General features: G+C 35.3%; 2 protein-coding genes across 6 annotated transcripts; one reads left to right on the top strand and one right to left on the bottom strand.

Moving 5' to 3' along the window:
* The first annotated feature begins 218 nt into the window (after positions 1-218).
* On the top strand, positions 219-15,711 carry LOC126865887 (phospholipid-transporting ATPase IF-like). 2 transcript variants are annotated; one of them, XM_050618824.1, is made up of 19 exons: positions 219-655; positions 7,783-7,887; positions 7,960-8,214; positions 8,988-9,140; positions 10,645-10,943; positions 11,043-11,257; positions 11,441-11,727; positions 11,802-11,981; positions 12,209-12,356; positions 12,430-12,572; positions 12,669-12,908; positions 12,990-13,132; positions 13,216-13,375; positions 13,463-13,771; positions 13,848-14,034; positions 14,109-14,254; positions 14,329-14,432; positions 14,520-14,739; positions 14,848-15,711. In XM_050618824.1, exons 1-19 carry the CDS (start codon positions 653-655, stop codon positions 14,908-14,910), a joined length of 3,360 nt encoding a protein of 1,119 aa, XP_050474781.1. In that variant the 5' UTR covers positions 219-652; the 3' UTR covers positions 14,911-15,711. The 2 variants fall into 2 exon arrangements, with proteins under 2 accessions (XP_050474781.1, XP_050474780.1); XM_050618823.1 differs by lacking the exon at positions 219-655 and adding an exon at positions 1,404-1,551.
* Positions 1,164-16,338, bottom strand: LOC126865890 (2-oxoglutarate dehydrogenase, mitochondrial-like). 4 transcript variants are annotated; one of them, XR_007689713.1, is made up of 17 exons: positions 8,995-9,123; positions 6,495-6,876; positions 5,695-5,801; positions 5,323-5,604; positions 4,960-5,170; positions 4,710-4,887; positions 4,522-4,637; positions 4,318-4,457; positions 4,097-4,242; positions 3,837-4,026; positions 3,530-3,751; positions 3,065-3,341; positions 2,899-2,984; positions 2,399-2,719; positions 2,031-2,315; positions 1,682-1,974; positions 1,164-1,594 (listed from the first exon to the last, which is right to left on the bottom strand). XR_007689713.1 is itself a non-coding variant. In XM_050618828.1 (16 exons), exons 2-16 carry the CDS (start codon positions 6,739-6,741, stop codon positions 1,774-1,776), a joined length of 3,009 nt encoding a protein of 1,002 aa, XP_050474785.1. In that variant the 5' UTR covers positions 6,742-6,876; positions 8,995-9,123; the 3' UTR covers positions 1,164-1,773. The 4 variants fall into 4 exon arrangements, 1 of the variants encoding a protein (XP_050474785.1); XM_050618828.1 differs by having other exon boundaries at positions 1,164-1,974; XR_007689714.1 differs by lacking the exons at positions 1,164-1,594; positions 1,682-1,974; positions 2,031-2,315; ... (11 more) ...; positions 5,695-5,801; positions 6,495-6,876 and adding exons at positions 8,095-8,238; positions 8,308-8,479; positions 9,244-10,388; positions 10,671-10,758; positions 16,265-16,338 and having other exon boundaries at positions 8,995-9,134.
* Between the last annotated feature and the right edge of the window lie 210 nt (positions 16,339-16,548).

The raw sequence follows: 16,548 nt of genomic DNA, 5'->3' as shown, positions 1-16,548 counted from the left end.
TTACAAGTATTGATTAACGAATCTAGCAAAGAAGGTAAGCTAGATAACAGAACGCCCGTTCGATAACGTTAAAAATTGCTTATCTTTGAATGTCTGATAGGATGAAACATATATTGGCGATTGGTGATGAACGGATAACAGTTTTTTTACCCACTGTCACGATATAATATCTCAGTTACTATCCTCTCTTATATTAGCAGTCAGTGTATTGAACAATTCAGTTTGCTGTGTATTTTGTTTAGTGAAGCGTTAAAAAAGTCATTTGTATAAGTACGTTTAATTTTTAATTCAACAAACACTGTACTTAGTATTATATTTGCTAGAATTTTTAGAAGTAATTATCCATGTCGTTATTAAAATGTTGTGTAAAATATGTTATGAATTGTTAATATATTCTGTTAATTAAATAAATTTCAGTGCTCAGAATTGCAAACGGAAACAACACATGACTGAAAGTTTTTATATATTATAAGATTTAAGTGACAGTCAGTGGATAATGTGGTTAGAATTATATAAGAATTGTATAATTATATGTTGATAGATAAGTAAATGAATAATTAATTAAATAAAATAACGAAGAAAACATTTCATTTAACTAGAAAAAGAAAGTTTCTACAACGGTGGGTCATTGGTGTCAAAGCTTATATGCAGAATGGTAAGAACCTTGTACTTTACGTAATCTTTTTATTAAAGGAAATATGTTTCTTGAGAATCGAAAGAAGCAAAATACGAAGAAACGTTTGATAGATTTACGATTTCCTTAGAAATAAATTTTTTATTGGCATTTTACCAAATCTAATCATATACATACGTCCGTTCTAGATGGTAAAAGTAAGCTGGGATAAATTATTCACGATAAATTAATCGCGTAATTATTTCACTATCGACATACGTCCATATTTATATGGTATGCAAAATACTAAAATATTGACAATAATTGAAGATATATAAAGTGGCTTACTGCTGAAGGTTCAGGGTCGCCCACATATAATTGCTTCTCGTTAAAAATCTATAAACACGAGGTCACATTAATTGATTATACTTTTCAAGATTTTTAGCGTATTCAAGGCTCTAAAGAAATCTATTCAGAATGCATTGATGTTTTCATTAATTATAGTTTAATGCATATGCGATATTCGGCAGGAATAACGCAAACGACTATATCCATTTTACATATTTATTTGATATAAAATTTCAAAAAATAATGTACACAATATTGGTTCACAAATTACAACACACAATCAGATTTTCATCACTCAAAAAGCATTACAATGGTATATAAGAATAAAGATGTTTGATCCATAAATATAATCTCAGCATATATTTATATGTGTGTGTGTGTGTGTAAGCTATTCTGACTATTAACACTATTCAGTTCTCAAGCTCAGTTGTACTTTACACGTCGCATAATCGTCTGCCTCACTTGTTATATCACAGTAATTCTGAATCAGAATAAACACTCAGTGAAAGAAAAGTACAATGTGGAATCACCTTGGTAGATGGATTTGCACATGTTACAAGAAGTCTGGTTATAAGCACTTATGTCTTTTGGTGAGTGTGAAAGAACATCTGATCGATAGGGACGACATTCAAACTGAGAAAACGAAAGTCAAGGAGAAATTCATTATACGGTTGAATATATATATACATTCATTCTGATTGTTTAATCATTCATTCGTACTTTATGTTATCTGGTCATCTCGTAGATTCTCTGCTTTATTTTTACACTTTGCGAACGACATATCTTTTGTTTAGCGTTCGACTAACTGCAGCTCAAGAGAAATTCATAGCATCAGCCATCATATCATTATACTCTTTCGTGTAAATCAGTTTGCTACCAGTTGCTGGAGCAGCCGATGGTGGTCTACCACCATAGACTATTTCTTCCAACTTTTTCCCTAGAGCTAATGCTATCCTGTCCCTCACGTACGTATACCCACCTTGGTTTTTATGTTCTTCTTGGAACCACATTATCTAAATATACAAAACACGTGACCAGATCCTTACAAAGAAGAATTAGATTGGTTTACCTTAGAATTCGGATACTTTGCTACTTCTTCCGCGAGAAGATGATACGGGAATGGACATAATTGTTCGAGACGAATGATAACTATTTTATCCTCCAATTGTTTCTCCTCACGTTCCTTGACTAAATCGTAAAACACTTTTCCACTACAAATCAACACCTTTTGTATGTTACCTGGTTTGACAAGAGGATCCGAAAGGATAGGTCTAAATGATGTGCCAGGTTCCATTTCGGAGAAAGACGATAGAGCCATTGGATGACGTAGTAAGGATTTAGGCGTCATAATACACTGCATGAATAGATAAATGGTTATGCCAAGTTTTACGTAAGTAATAGAAATAATAGATGTAGTTAGAGTAAAATCTGCCTAACCAGTGGTTTTCTGAAAGGCATGTGAATCTGACGACGAAGAGCATGGAAAAGGTTTGCGGGTGTCGTTAAATTGCAGATGATCCAATTTATTTCAAATAATTGCCGTGTCATAATTTGCTCCACGGTCTCTCCTTGGGGTGCACCCGGTTCCGTACCCGGAAGATAAATATAATCGTCGTCGCAAAGCTCGAGATATCGCTCGAGCCTCGCAGACGAATGTTCAGGTCCCTGACCTTCCATTCCGTGCGGCAAAAGTAAAACTAATCCTACTTGTCTACCCCATTTCGATTGGCCAGAGCATAAAAGAGTGTCTATAGTAACCTAAATATAATTAATTTTGCCTAATTTTAAATTATAATCTTTTAATAACAGAGATTGTATCAAATTAAAAAGCGATAATATATGATAATGATAACGTTCTTTTCAAAAACATATATATTGATTTTTCACAACAAAATCAAAGGGTATCTTTTGTATATATGATGTATCATTACGATTACCTGACACGTATTTGCGAAATCGCCAAACTGGCCTTCCCACATCGTCAAAGTGTTATGATTGTAAGCCGAGTAACCTAACTCGAATCCTATACTCATAATCATGCAATTCATCAGTTGCTTATCGTAACTGCTTTTTTAAAAGATATTGCCTGTTTACAAGACTCACCGCAAACACCATATTCCGACAACGAAGAGTTAGAAACCGTGTATAATGCTTGTCCTGGAAACACATCATGCAGAATATTTTTGAACGTTTTATCTTTATTTTGATCGTGAATAATATGAATGCGGTGAGAAAAGGTGCCTCGCTCGACGTCCTCGCCGGACAACCGCACGTGGTGACCTTCTTTCAGCAGACTGAGAAACGCTAAGCATTCGCCCATCGCCCAATCTGCTTGCCGAGCTTCCATTAACTGCGCTCTTTTGTCCATTACCCTCAGCACCTACGTTAAAACGTTAAATCGTTTCGGCATAGCTGTCTCAGCCAAACGTTTTCGAAGAATACTTTGATAGGATATCAGTATGTTCTTAGTATCGAGGAAAACAACTGAAATGTCTAATATGTCGAAACACGGAAACATAAAAAAAAATAAACCATACCTTAATGTTTATTCATTTAATCACCGTATACCTGACTATGAGAATCGATATCTTTGGGAGGAGTTGATATTGCTTTACAAATTGTCTTCATGGTTTCCATGTCGATGCCGGTGGATGGTATCTTATTGTTGGGACTTTGATTAGCAAAGAAATCAGACCACGGTATATCGTGCCAGTCGCTCAAGTGCAACGAGTCTATCGTTTTCGCCTTTTCAAACTCTGCTTCGCAGTAGTCAAAATATTTTTCAGTTTCCTAGACAAATTGAAAAATAGTAAGAGATAGAACGGACGACTAAAAACTTATCAATATATGGAATAGTAATCAGATCTGTATGCACTTCTTTTGCAATCGCTTCGGTAATAACTCCTTCTCTGAGCAACTTTTCCGTATAAATGGTAAGTACATTCGGATGCGTCTTTATACGTTTATACATTAATGGTTGCGTAAGCATCGGCTCGTCTAATTCGTTGTGTCCGAATCTTCGATATCCCACGATGTCCAGAACAACGTCGTTGTGGAACATTGTCCTGTATCATTAATTTCCAAGTGACAGAAAAATGATTCCTATACTGATATAAAAATAGAACATATAAGTACCTATACTCTGCAGCAACTTTGCTACAATAAGCTACTAAATCAGGATCGTCAGCATGCATGTGAAATATAGGGGCATTTACAACACGTGCTACATCCGTGCAATGAACGCTGGACCGGGAATATCTTGGATCAGTGGTGAAACCGATCTACATTTGATCGATATCGTTAAAACAATTGATCATTTATTAGGTTCGATTGTAGTAACAAATGGATATCATTACCTGATTGTTAATTACAAGATGAAGGACGCCACCAGTCGTATAATTTGGCAGATTAGTTAAATGCATCGTTTCATAAACGACACCTTGCCCCGAAAAAGCGGCATCTCCATGAACCAAAATAGCCATAGACTTCTTACCGACTGGAATAAACAAACTTTTAATCATAAATTTCTTGATCAGCAGTCAACATAGATGCATACGTACATTTAGCATCGTCCTTTTCCACTTGTTCGGCTCGAACTCGACCGACCACGACAGGATCGATTGCTTCCAAATGAGACGGATTAGCCATCATAGAAATAAGAATCTTCTTCTTGGATCTGCAAATAATTTCAGTTGAATTATTTATAATTTCGTAAATTGCTTCACTATATAATAACGTGATTTTTTACCTTTCTAAAATTCTTTCCGCGTGTGTTCCCAAGTGATACTTTACGTCACCAGAACCGAAACCTTCCAAAGGAATCGGATGAAACTGAGTAAGAAGTTGATGCAGCGGTTTGAAACAAACATTGATCAAGGTGTTTAACCGTCCTCGATGAGCCATTCCTATCACAGCGCTTTCTACTCCTGTAAACATGTTACATCTTTCGGCCGATGCAAATGAAAATAGCTTGTTCAATAATTCATTAATTTTATTACCATTTTCTGCTGATGTTTCTAAGCATTGTATCATCGATGGTATGAAAGCTTCGGAACCCTCCAAACCGAATCTTTTTTCAGTGGGGAATTTTCGCGCCAAAAAGCCTTCGAACGTTACTGCTCTCATAATGTTTACCCAAATGAATTTTCTATGATCAGCTGGTAATTCCCAAGCTCCAGGTACTTCAAACTTCTGTCTCAACCAATCTAACTGGAAAGGTTTAGTGAAGTAATTCTTCATATAATACTCGATGTAATTTCTAAGTTTCAAACACCTTTCAATCACTACTTTTCTTTTATTTAACAATCCAATTACTTATTTTTTTTTGTTCTTCCTTATTCTCTTTAAGGGACAATACTTACTACAACAAGGTCGTGAATGTAGGTGTACTCGAGACCTAAATGACCACAATAAACTTGGTTCAATCTCATTAGTATTTGGCGCAAAGGAAGATTTCGTTTAGGACCACCAATCACGGTGAATGGAGCAAGAGGAAATTCTCTGTCCATATCAGCCTCGGTCATTCCTTTCAAATGTTCTCGCACCACGATCGCGGGTGGTAAATTAGAAGTGCCTTGAAGCTTATACGATTCTGGATTTTGTATGCCCAGTGGATCGGTATCAGCTATTAAATGACCACGTGCCTTAAACCAATAAAGACAAACTTAACGATCTATTGACGAGTGGATTTACTAAGGTGAATTTAACTTTAGGTCTCGATTGATGAGTGATACCTGATAAGCACGAATCGTGGCATTAATATCAAGAGCTCCATTTATAAATTGTTCACCTTGCATGTCACCGTTGGATTTCGATTCTGCATTCTTTCCAGAACTTGATGCTATTCGGTAACAAGATGACGATATATTTTGTTTTAAATATAGTACAGTGCAAAAGTCATCGGTCACCTACTAAATGAAAATATTTTGTACTTACGTACATGTTTAATTCAAGAATGATTGGTAGCTCGCTAAAAGAATATTCAATGATTTGAAATAATTAACGTTTTATGTAATTCTATTTTATCCTGTCGCAGAAAAAAATCTCTCGTGATTCTTGTCAAACAATTTTTGAATAAACTCGCATCCTACTATTTACCATTACATATGTCTTTACATATCTCGAACAATTTATTTATATTCTTTGCCTTGCTCTTCTCTCCATACTGGCTCTAAATCATCTCATATGTGTTTTGTAACATTTAATTTACCGAAGTGTCTAGAAAAAATCGTGAACTAGCAGAAGCGACAAACAAGTAGTATGGTTAAATGAAATATCTAAAGATTTGTTTCTATGTAACTCCGTGTAGAAATATTTCCTGAAAGTATGACGGATTGCCATTGCTAGACCGCTATCGCAGATGACCCAAGACTTGTATACTGTACATGTATAGCTTTTTTAAAAAACCATATCGTAATATTACATACAATGAAACTTCGTTTGTATATAATCTTAATAGGCAACAAGTAATTTATATAAACGGAATATTGTAATCTATCATAAACATACTATTAAACTCTAAGGAAAAGACCACCTGATAGTGCAGAATTTGACGGTTTCGTATTAGAAGATAATTCAACTCGAGTGGACGCAGGTGTTGTCAAGTTAGAAGTTGATGAATACCCCGATGAGGTGGAGAATTTCGGTGAGCTGGAAGCTATTGACTCCGGTAGATTATCAGCATAAGTTAATCTAAAATAGGAATCCCACGAAGTGCTGACGGACTTCGGATCTTTCCTCCACAACTGGTACATGTGATCCAAGTACTGACTGTTATTCATGTTCAAGACGTAGTCGTACCTATTGTTCTTACGACCGCCTTTCTGGTCATCATGGTGGAAACGCACTTTAGACTGTTGCGGCTCGAACGGCACGAATAGGCAACGTTTGAATATCCGATGTTGGTCATTGCGGGACTTGAACAAGCGATTCACACATGAGACGAAAAGTCGAAAGCTATTATAAGATTGTGATTTCGTGTACATGTCCCCATTTGATGGTATTCGCGACCAAGATGCTGAAAATTTTGTACAAACACTTTCGAAATTTCAAATTTAATCGTCAAACGTATCGCATTTGAACCCGGGATCATAACATCGTGACACCTGACTGTTTGGAAGGTTGTTCTGTCGACTAACTTCGGCTAATATTCTTTAAATTCTTGTACGAAATTGCTCACTTCTCAAAGTTCAAATTTAGTACTTTGCCTTTTACAATAAATTAAAAGAGGATAATTTAAAAGAAAGAATCATTCGTGTTTGAATTTACAGAATATATATATGCCTGTAGCTGGATGCATGTACATTCACACGTTCCTCAAAGAAAGACTTTAAATCGTAATAAATAAATTTGCCTAAATTTTTCAAACAAACAGTGAAAAACAGTGAAACTAGATCGATTGATAAAACTGCAACTTCTCTCGCCGTTCTCGCCATACGTTTTTGATATGGCATCAAGCTTCTTATCGATACTTTCTCGCAGAAATGTTTGAGATAGAAATCAGTAATTCGGCATTACAGGATAAAGTGAGATGAAATGACGCAACATGTCACGCAACCCTTAGATGATTTGATTAACCTGCCCTATATAGACGTGCAACTTGACATAACATCTTTCGGTAAAAGAATATTGCACTTTATTCGCAGAAGATGGTTCAAGTCGAAGAAATTATTACGCGTGCCAGTTTTCCTAAGAACCCAATATTCCTTTTCCCACGCGGTCCTTTTTGTGAAAGCAAGTGCACCAAATGTTTATTGACAATCTAAGTTATGAATCTATTGCTTTCGGCTTTCTAATTAATTAAAATGCTTTTGTATACGTAGGGCAACGCGATATCGTTGTACGCAGATCATAGGGTTATAACTATTAGCCCGAGTAACGATCCAAAGGAAACAATTTTTCCGAGTAATCACATAGTCTCTAAAAAGGTAGGTATTACAATTAGCAAACAAAAATATCGATCCAGTGCGTAATTTATTTTTGGATCACTTCATTTACAGTACACAATATGGAACTTTCTACCAAAGAATCTCTTTGAGCAGTTCAGACGGATTGCAAATTTTTATTTTCTCATGATGACAATAATATCTGTGATGATAATATCTCCGATTTCTCCGTTAACCAGCATTCTACCGCTGAGTTTCGTCGTATTTGTAACCGCGTGTAAGCAAGGCTACGAAGATTATAACCGTTACATGGCAGACAAACGAATAAACCGAACATTCATCACAGTGATCCGTAATAAATGTGTACAGGTTGGTGCAATTGTATTGGCATATCTGAAAAAATTGGTTCGATATGGTGGCATGATAGAAGAGCGACGTGTATAAACAATTACTAATTCTTACATATCTGCAGAAACAAATCCTAAAAGTTTTTTCCTTTTTTTTTTATTTAGTTGTTTACATTCACAATTTGTCCGATTTGGACATTTGGTAGAATTTTTTGGCTGTTTGATTATCATATAGGTGGTTACCCTCAGCGGTGGTTACCATCTTCGTGAAATCCTAAAAGTGTCCACTGTTAGGATAGGAACGTCGCTATTATTCGATTTATATTATTTATATTATCTAACAAAACGTTTTATAGCTTGTATTAGAGATCAGAAGCGAAATTAAAGGAAAAAGATGTTTGACTTGCTAAATAATTAATTACTAATATCTTATTTCAAACCGGTTCCCTGAAAAATTTACTTTTCTTTCCGTAGAGAATTTACGTCACTCTTGTAACAAATTTCTTGTAAAGATCTTTTTATCTGTCACCAATCGAAAGTTAAACTTCGAAGTACAGAAATTACACTTTGTACAACAAAGAGTGTTGTAACAACCACGACCGATAAGATATCAAAAATACGATAACAATAGAAATCGAGAAGGGACGGATGTTAAGTCTGTTTGTAAACATTCTCATACCTTTTACGATAAACCAATATGATATAATAATTTACAACATCGAACGTAAAGTAGTAATATAAAAATCAAGTGGAGAGGAAAATTTAAAAAGACTTTTCTTTATTTTACATTTCTAGAACGTACCTTGTGAAGAAATAGTAGTTGGAGATTTAGTGAAAGTGTATCGCGAGCAAGATGTTCCTTGCGATCTTTTGCTTCTTTTTAGCACGGATAATACGGAACGCTGCTATATCACCACATCGAATCTCGATGGTGAAACCAATCTAAAAGCAAGTAATTCTTTCTTAATCGAATTAACACGTTGAATGCCACGTCGGTTTCGCAAGGTTTGGCCGTGCCGCCATGATGAAGTTTTTATTATGCGATACATACAATATAATGTTGAAATATCACCTACAGGAGGTATCGTACGGTGTATAATCATCATTAATGAATTTATCTCACTGAGGTCACCGGTAACTTCCATGGCGCTGTGGTGTAATTTGGTTCGATTCACTTATTTTTCGCGATTATCAATTATCTCATATTGTTTCTTCGTGTTGGATAAACGTATGGATAAACCATAATCCACAAACGGACCGTCACAAGATTTAGCATTTGTTACTTTACTGTGTAACAGCACTCGACGACAGACCTTCCAACGGTTTCTATCCCGGGACGTGCTACACAAAAGCTCCGTTCTTCGGACAAGATAATTGCTAAATGTCGAAAGATCTTCGAAAAGTCGGCATACCTTCAACTAGCCTAAGTACCCGCTATAAATCTTCCGATTTCTCTAATTAAGGTCCTTCAAACTGAACAAATATCTCTTAATCTTAGCTTTCCTTGATCTATTATCTATTACGAAGAAATACGAGAAATCCTTTCTCGGGTTTTCCTCAGATACGATGCTAGCAACTTTCTCTCGAGGGCGGTTAGCATCCTTCCTCAACCACCAACCTAGTAGATTAACCAATTAACAGCGACGTCCATTTTCCTCACTTTCCTAGCGAAAACTTTGAGAATTGTTAATACTTGAAACGTCTTGAAATGAGAATTGTTAACAAATATACTGTTTAAACCCTTGGTCTATAACCACAAGCGAGACTCGTGGTAAAGAATTTGTGCCATAAGCGAAAACCACGAATCTAAAAACACTATTAAAACACGTCTTAAAAGCACTATTTGTCCTCAAACGTTGTTTATTATTTCACAATTCCTTTTGTAGCCCCTAAATATACATGTCATAAGAAATATACATCTTGCGCCAATTCGGGCATACGGCTGAACAGATGAATGGCACGGTACGCGACCGAACTTCTTGCTTACTATGGCACGCGCGATCAGCAAATAGCGTGTAGGCCAAGGGGTTAAATATATCCGAGTGTTTCTTCAGCACCTATCACGTTCTATACACCTCAACTGTTAAGGCTCTTAATTGCCATCAAACATCTTTCAAATCGAAACGTTCCTTAGGGTTATTGTTCACTCAGGTAAAAGTGGGATTTCCCATGTTCGACAGCCACTGGATAATAGATCTATATTTCATGTATAAATAAAACTGTTTTTATATGTTTTATACCGCATTAATTTCGTCACACCATTTTGGTAACGATGGTAATAATACAAAATTTATAACTATTGGCATTTGTTCAAATTATGTACTTCTACTAATCTTGGTGCGCCGGTCACCGATGACCCCTGCGGCATTCAACGTGTTAAGGAACAGATTTCATAATAAAAAACGTTGAAATAGCAGTGTCGATGATATTTATCGAACTATTATTTGTTTAGGCTGTGATGATCCCAAAAATACTCACGAAAATGACCATGCAACAAATAGCATCTATGGAAGCCACTGTTACTTGCCAGCATCCTTCGTCCGATCTCTATGCTTTTCATGGCAAACTGGAAATAAATAATGGGAACAATGAAATAGCCAATGGACATCTAACGATTAATAATTTATTGCTTCGTGGGTCCAGATTAAAAGACACAGATTATATTATCGGTTGTGCGATTTACACAGGTCACGATACAAAACTGTCCCTCAATTCCAAGATAAAGAGCAACAAATTCTCCACAGCTGAAAAGTAAGCGCATTGAAAAATGCAAAATGCTCATAGAATGTGAAAACTGATATAGTTCAGTGAAATGAAAAGTATCTATAAATAGTGAACGTTTCTTTATAGATCCATCAACAAACACATCATCTCGTTTATCGTCTTACTTCTGGTCGAGGTACTAGAATCTTGTGTAATGAAAGTCATAACAGAGGCGAATGCGAAGTGGGAATCGTACCTTGGTACTATCCAGTCCATTACTTTCGGTTCATTGGCTACAGATTTTCTGAGCTTCACCATTCTATACAATTACATTGTGCCGATATCATTGTACGTTACAATAGGTAAAAATCACGTTTTTTTTTATCCTTTCTTCGTCCTAAAAATATTTTTGCCGTACGATACCAAATTATCATCGTTCAGAATTGCAATTCTATCGATTAAATCTTGCCACAATTAATCTCAATTTAATCGCGATGCAAATAGGAACATTTCTAACAAGTTCCAATCAATTGTTCTCGTTACAGAATTACAAAAATTCCTCGGTTCGTTTTTCTTCAGCTGGGATCTCGATATGTATGACGAAGTCACGAACCAACCGGCATTGGCCAACACGTCGGATCTAAACGAGGAGCTTGGACAAGTCGAATATTTGTTCGCGGACAAGACCGGTACACTCACGGAAAATCTGATGGTGTTCAGGCGAGCCTCGATCAATGGAAAAGTTTATATCGAAAAAGATTGCGATGGTAATTTATATTTATTACCTCCGAACGGCGACGAAAATCAAGCAATCCGATTAAAAACTTGGGAGGTAATGTCGCATTTACAATGGAATAAAGTCTTCCTTTAAGTCCATGTTTAATATAGTTTTTAATTAAATTCTAGCCAGATATTTGGCATTTTATGATAAGCCTTTCTCTGTGCCACTCGGTTCAAATTTCACCTCCGAGTCAGACGCCCGGTGTTATCGCTAGACGCACGGAATATCGCGCCAGCTTTAAACAAAAAAAGATCCTGCAGGTGAACAGTTCCTTGCTAATGGATCCGAATTTGCCGGAGTATCAGGTAAAAATATTCGTCTCGTAGGTGAACATAAATCAACATTGTCATATGTTTTTGTTTCTTTGCGAAATGTTGAAAAATTCTTTCGTTTCATATGACACGTCGACACGTCGTGTTAACGTAATTCATAACGAACGAAAGACAAAGCTGTACGAAAACATCGATATTTTATGCGAAGCTAATTTGACTATCGGTCGAACATTTAAAAATATCTGATCACTATGCGGTAGGCAGCATCAGCAGACGAAAAAGCTTTGGTCGAGGCCAGTGCCAGATGCGGGGTGGTCTTCCAAAAATGCACCAACGACGTGATAGAGTTGAAAATTTATAAGAATATCTTGACCTACGAAAAGCTCGAAGTTTTAGAATTTACTTCCGGTTAGTATTCGAAAATCTATAGAATCGTCAATGAAATCGCAGGTTTTTTAAATCGCTAATTCTTTGTCAATAGAACGCAAAAGGATGTCGGTTATAGTGAAAGACACTGCTGGAGATTTCTGGTTATATTGCAAAGGGGCCGACTCCGCTATGTTACCACTGATTGTCTCAGGCAAAATCAACGAAGCTATCACACACGTGGCCGATTTTTCAATGGTTAGTCGATTCTTGCACTAAATTCGTGCACTTTCATTACTGTGAATTCGATCGTTACTTCCTACTTCCTATATGTATCGTTAACAAATTTTTTAGAGAGGTCTTCGAACTCTAGTTGTTGGCTATAAGAAAATGAGCCAGATTGAATACGATCGACTATTACAGAGAGTGGAACAAGCTAGACAAATAATTGGAATGGAACGAGCGGTATACATGCAGCGAGCTTATGATCAGATGGAAAGCGGGCTCACTCTGTTAGGTGTGACCGCTGTTGAGGATCGTCTTCAAGAAGATGTGCCGGAAACATTGGAGTGCTTGCAAGTAGCCGGTATTAAAGTTCGTAGGATTAATACCAAGAACAAGAAGAAAAAAAGAAGACAGACTCTGTCAAGATCACACGATTTCTTTTTTATTTAGGTGTGGGTGTTGACTGGCGACAAAGCAGAAACTGCGGAAAATATAGCGTTTCTTTGTGGTCAATTCAAGAATGGTACCGAAGTACTAAGAATGCTAGAAGTAACCATAGGGCAAACTTGTCTAGTTAAACTTACGAATTTTGAGTAGGTACAATTTAATTATTTTTCATACGATCATTCCAACTTTAATTCACACTGTTATTCTATTTGGTTTCATACGATTCCAGGCGAAGAATTATCCTCGAACCTTACAGACAGTACGGATTGCTAGTCGATGGCTGCAGTATTGCAACTGCACTAAGGGACCATGCGGCACAATTCAGATCAGTTGCAATGGCCTGCGATGCAGTTGTTTGTTGCAGGCTAACGCCATTGCAGAAAAGCCAAGTAAGTTTATCGTAAGAGAAGAAAAATGCATTTTATATAATGTTTTTTGATTTTTAATGTTTATAAGATTTTCTTAAATCTGTGCAGATTGTAAGCCTGGTTAAAAAAGCAAAGAATAAACCGCACACCGCGGCCGTTGGCGACGGAGGAAACGATGTCTCGATGATACAAGAAGCTCATGTCGGAATCGGAATAATGGGCAAAGAAGGTCGACAAGCGACCATGTGCTCCGATTTCGCGATAGCGAAATTTAAATTTTTAAAAAAAGTTCTACTGGTACACGGACATTGGTACTATGTAAGAGTCAGCACTTTGACGCAGTATTTTTTTTACAAGAATTTTATCTTCATTACACCGCAAGTGTTGTACAACACATATTGCGGCTTTTCTGCACAGGTAAAACAATTTTGAAACAGATGTTCACTTACAATTATATGCAAATGATTTCATTTTACGATCTACGTATTTTCAGGCATTTTACGATGCATTGTTCTTAATGCTTTTCAATGTCTTATTTACATCGTTGCCGATATTGGCGTACGGATTGTTCGAACAGAACTTCACTGCCGATAAACTATTATGCCAACCATATTTGTACAAATTACATCGGCACAATTATTTATTAACTAAATGGCAATTTTTTGTATGGAGCGCTCTAGGTAAAGTAGATAATTCATTAACAATGATCAAACTTCAGAAGATTTCACGATCTAAACCTAATATATTCTTCCAGCTTTATGGCATACCCTTGTCATATATTATATGTCACATGTGTACATATCCATCAATCCTGTTATACTGCATAATAATACATCAATAGATCAGTGGGCATTTAGTACATTTGTTTTTCATTTAGTTACATTAGTGGCCAATGTGCAGGTATACCAAATATAATATTTTTATTTTATAGGAAAATACGTTACACGAAGTTCTCTATGATTTCCAATTTTTAGATACTATTGCGTAGTTGCTATTGGACGCTACCCCTCGTACTATCAGTAACATTATCAGAACTAACATTCCTTGTATTTGCGATTCTTTATTCATTCGTGCACGTGTAAGTAAGAATATTACAAACTTCGCAATTGTGAAACCTATAATTTTGTCCCATTTCTCTGAGATATCTTTTACATTTATTTCGCAGACGATATGACGGCGATATGCTGAAAGTTTTCCCGACGTTATTATCGTCGATAACATTCTGGTTCTTAACCATCGTCATTGTTATGATTTGTCTAATCCCCGACTGCTTAGTCATTATATACAACAACTATAGACCAGTTCGTATAATGAGAAGAAATGAAGAAACGCGGCAGTATACTAACAATAGTACCAATGATAATACCAATGATAACACGGAAAACGTACTGTTACAAGCATATATATATATATATATATATATATTATAACATACATTCGAATAAGTCAATATTCCAAACTAACGATAATGAACCAATGTAATATATTTTTAGACGCAACGCTTTTTCAACACGATCCCATGGAAATTCAACTTTATATTGCGAAAAGCTAAATAAACTGGAACCAGATTGGAGCACTCCGATTCTAATCAAATTAATAAATTGTTTCTCGTATCATAAGGAACGTAAGTCATTCATTAATTTATTAATTTATCATTCGTTCATCGGATAGAATACATAAATGTATTTATCATTAAACTCCAAAGTCATTTGTAACGTACTAGTAAAATTATGTTACGCGTTACTATTGTATTGCATTGTTTATCATTAAACTCTAAAGCCAGTTGTAACGTACTAGTAAAATTATGTTACGCGTACATATCTATAATTGCTTGATTAAAACAATGGAACATTGTTGCAACTCGGATAAAAGTAGTAATTAGTAGTAACTAGTAAGATTCATTCATGACACGTGCATTTTTATATAAACATTGTATTCATATAAATATTATAATCGCAGTATAGTAACGATACAGTTACTAGTATAGATAAGTCTGTTAATAAATGTAAACCGTATTTTAATGAACGTATAGTATGATTATGTACGGTTTGGAGTGACTCAGGAGTCGCGTTCTTAAACAATTTATAATTTACGTATTTATATACTGATTCCAAGGTAATTCTTTGATCACTTCGAACAATATAATTTAGTGAATACAATGCACATGTTGTTGCAGAATTCACAGCATACTATAAGGAAGATAATTCTATATAATGAGTCTCTGCAATTATCGATTGTAAATTAATATAGAATACAACTATAGGATAAAAATACGTACTTTTGTACTTTATGACTGAAATACGAACGTTTTTATTTCTTAAGCGACCGAATTTTATAATAAAAATTTGATAAATATATGTATATATTTTTTTACTGATCCACAAACTATTTATTGCAAATAAATACTAATTTCATACCGAAAAAATAGATAAGTTTAATTCATACCATAGACAAGTATACAGCATAAACCTCGCATCTTATGGGACTTTGTCCCCTATCTTCTGAAATACCGATCGTGTAAAAAATCAGAGTATTTCTTGTGCCTTCTACGATTCACAGTCATGGGTGCTGGAATTATATTTAACTCAACAAATAAAATTGGTAAAGTAAGTTGAAACATCGAAATGTTTCAATCATGAATATTTTAAACATGATATTATTTACATGTATTATAAATAGTGTTGATAGTTACAGAATTTTTTAATAAATTAAACAAAGCTAAAAACAAATTTAATTTCCAATACACGCATCAGATATAAAAGTATTAAATATATGTGTACATATTTGATTTGGAAGTTCTAATTTTGTTAAACTTTTTTATTGGGAACGATACATATTTAATAAAGATTCATAATTAATACTCATTTAGACATTTTTCTGTACCAAATGAAATATTGCGCATGTACTTACTTCAGATAAATGGTGACAAGTTATAAAAAATACTTTAATTTAGTCACTTAGTAAGTTGAAGTTTAGTTTATATTCTTTACCTTTAATACTTTCACCAAAGGATGGCGTTAAATACAAAATCCTAACTTCTCGATCGTAGCGTTTTATGGTGGTCGATTTGTAAAATACTATTCCCGACATTAAATAGTTATCTCTTCCATTGAAGTTTCAGACCTATGTATATGATCGTGGTTCAGACACTAAAAGTCTTACCCCCACCACTATTATATGGAATCGATAATATA

The sequence above is a fragment of the Bombus huntii genome, chromosome 5 (assembly GCF_024542735.1).
Source record: "Bombus huntii isolate Logan2020A chromosome 5, iyBomHunt1.1, whole genome shotgun sequence".
NCBI classification, from domain to species: Eukaryota; Metazoa; Arthropoda; class Insecta; order Hymenoptera; family Apidae; genus Bombus; species Bombus huntii.
This window is presented reverse-complemented; position numbering and strand designations above follow the sequence as displayed.

Coding starts and splice junctions, on each gene's coding strand:
- LOC126865887 (XM_050618823.1), top strand. CDS start 1,480: ATGTGGAATCACCTTGGTAGATGGATTTGCACATGTTACAAGAAGTCT. Junction 11,258..11,440: donor ATCATTGTACGTTACAATAG/GTAAAAATCACG, acceptor TTCTCGTTACAG/AATTACAAAAATTCCTCGGT. Junction 13,376..13,462: donor CGCCATTGCAGAAAAGCCAA/GTAAGTTTATCG, acceptor AAATCTGTGCAG/ATTGTAAGCCTGGTTAAAAA.
- LOC126865890 (XM_050618828.1), bottom strand. CDS start 6,741: ATGAATAACAGTCAGTACTTGGATCACATGTACCAGTTGTGGAGGAAA. Junction 5,171..5,322: donor ACATTCACGACCTTGTTGTA/GTAAGTATTGTC, acceptor AAACCTTTCCAG/TTAGATTGGTTGAGACAGAA. Junction 2,720..2,898: donor ATTTCGCAAATACGTGTCAG/GTAATCGTAATG, acceptor AATTATATTTAG/GTTACTATAGACACTCTTTT.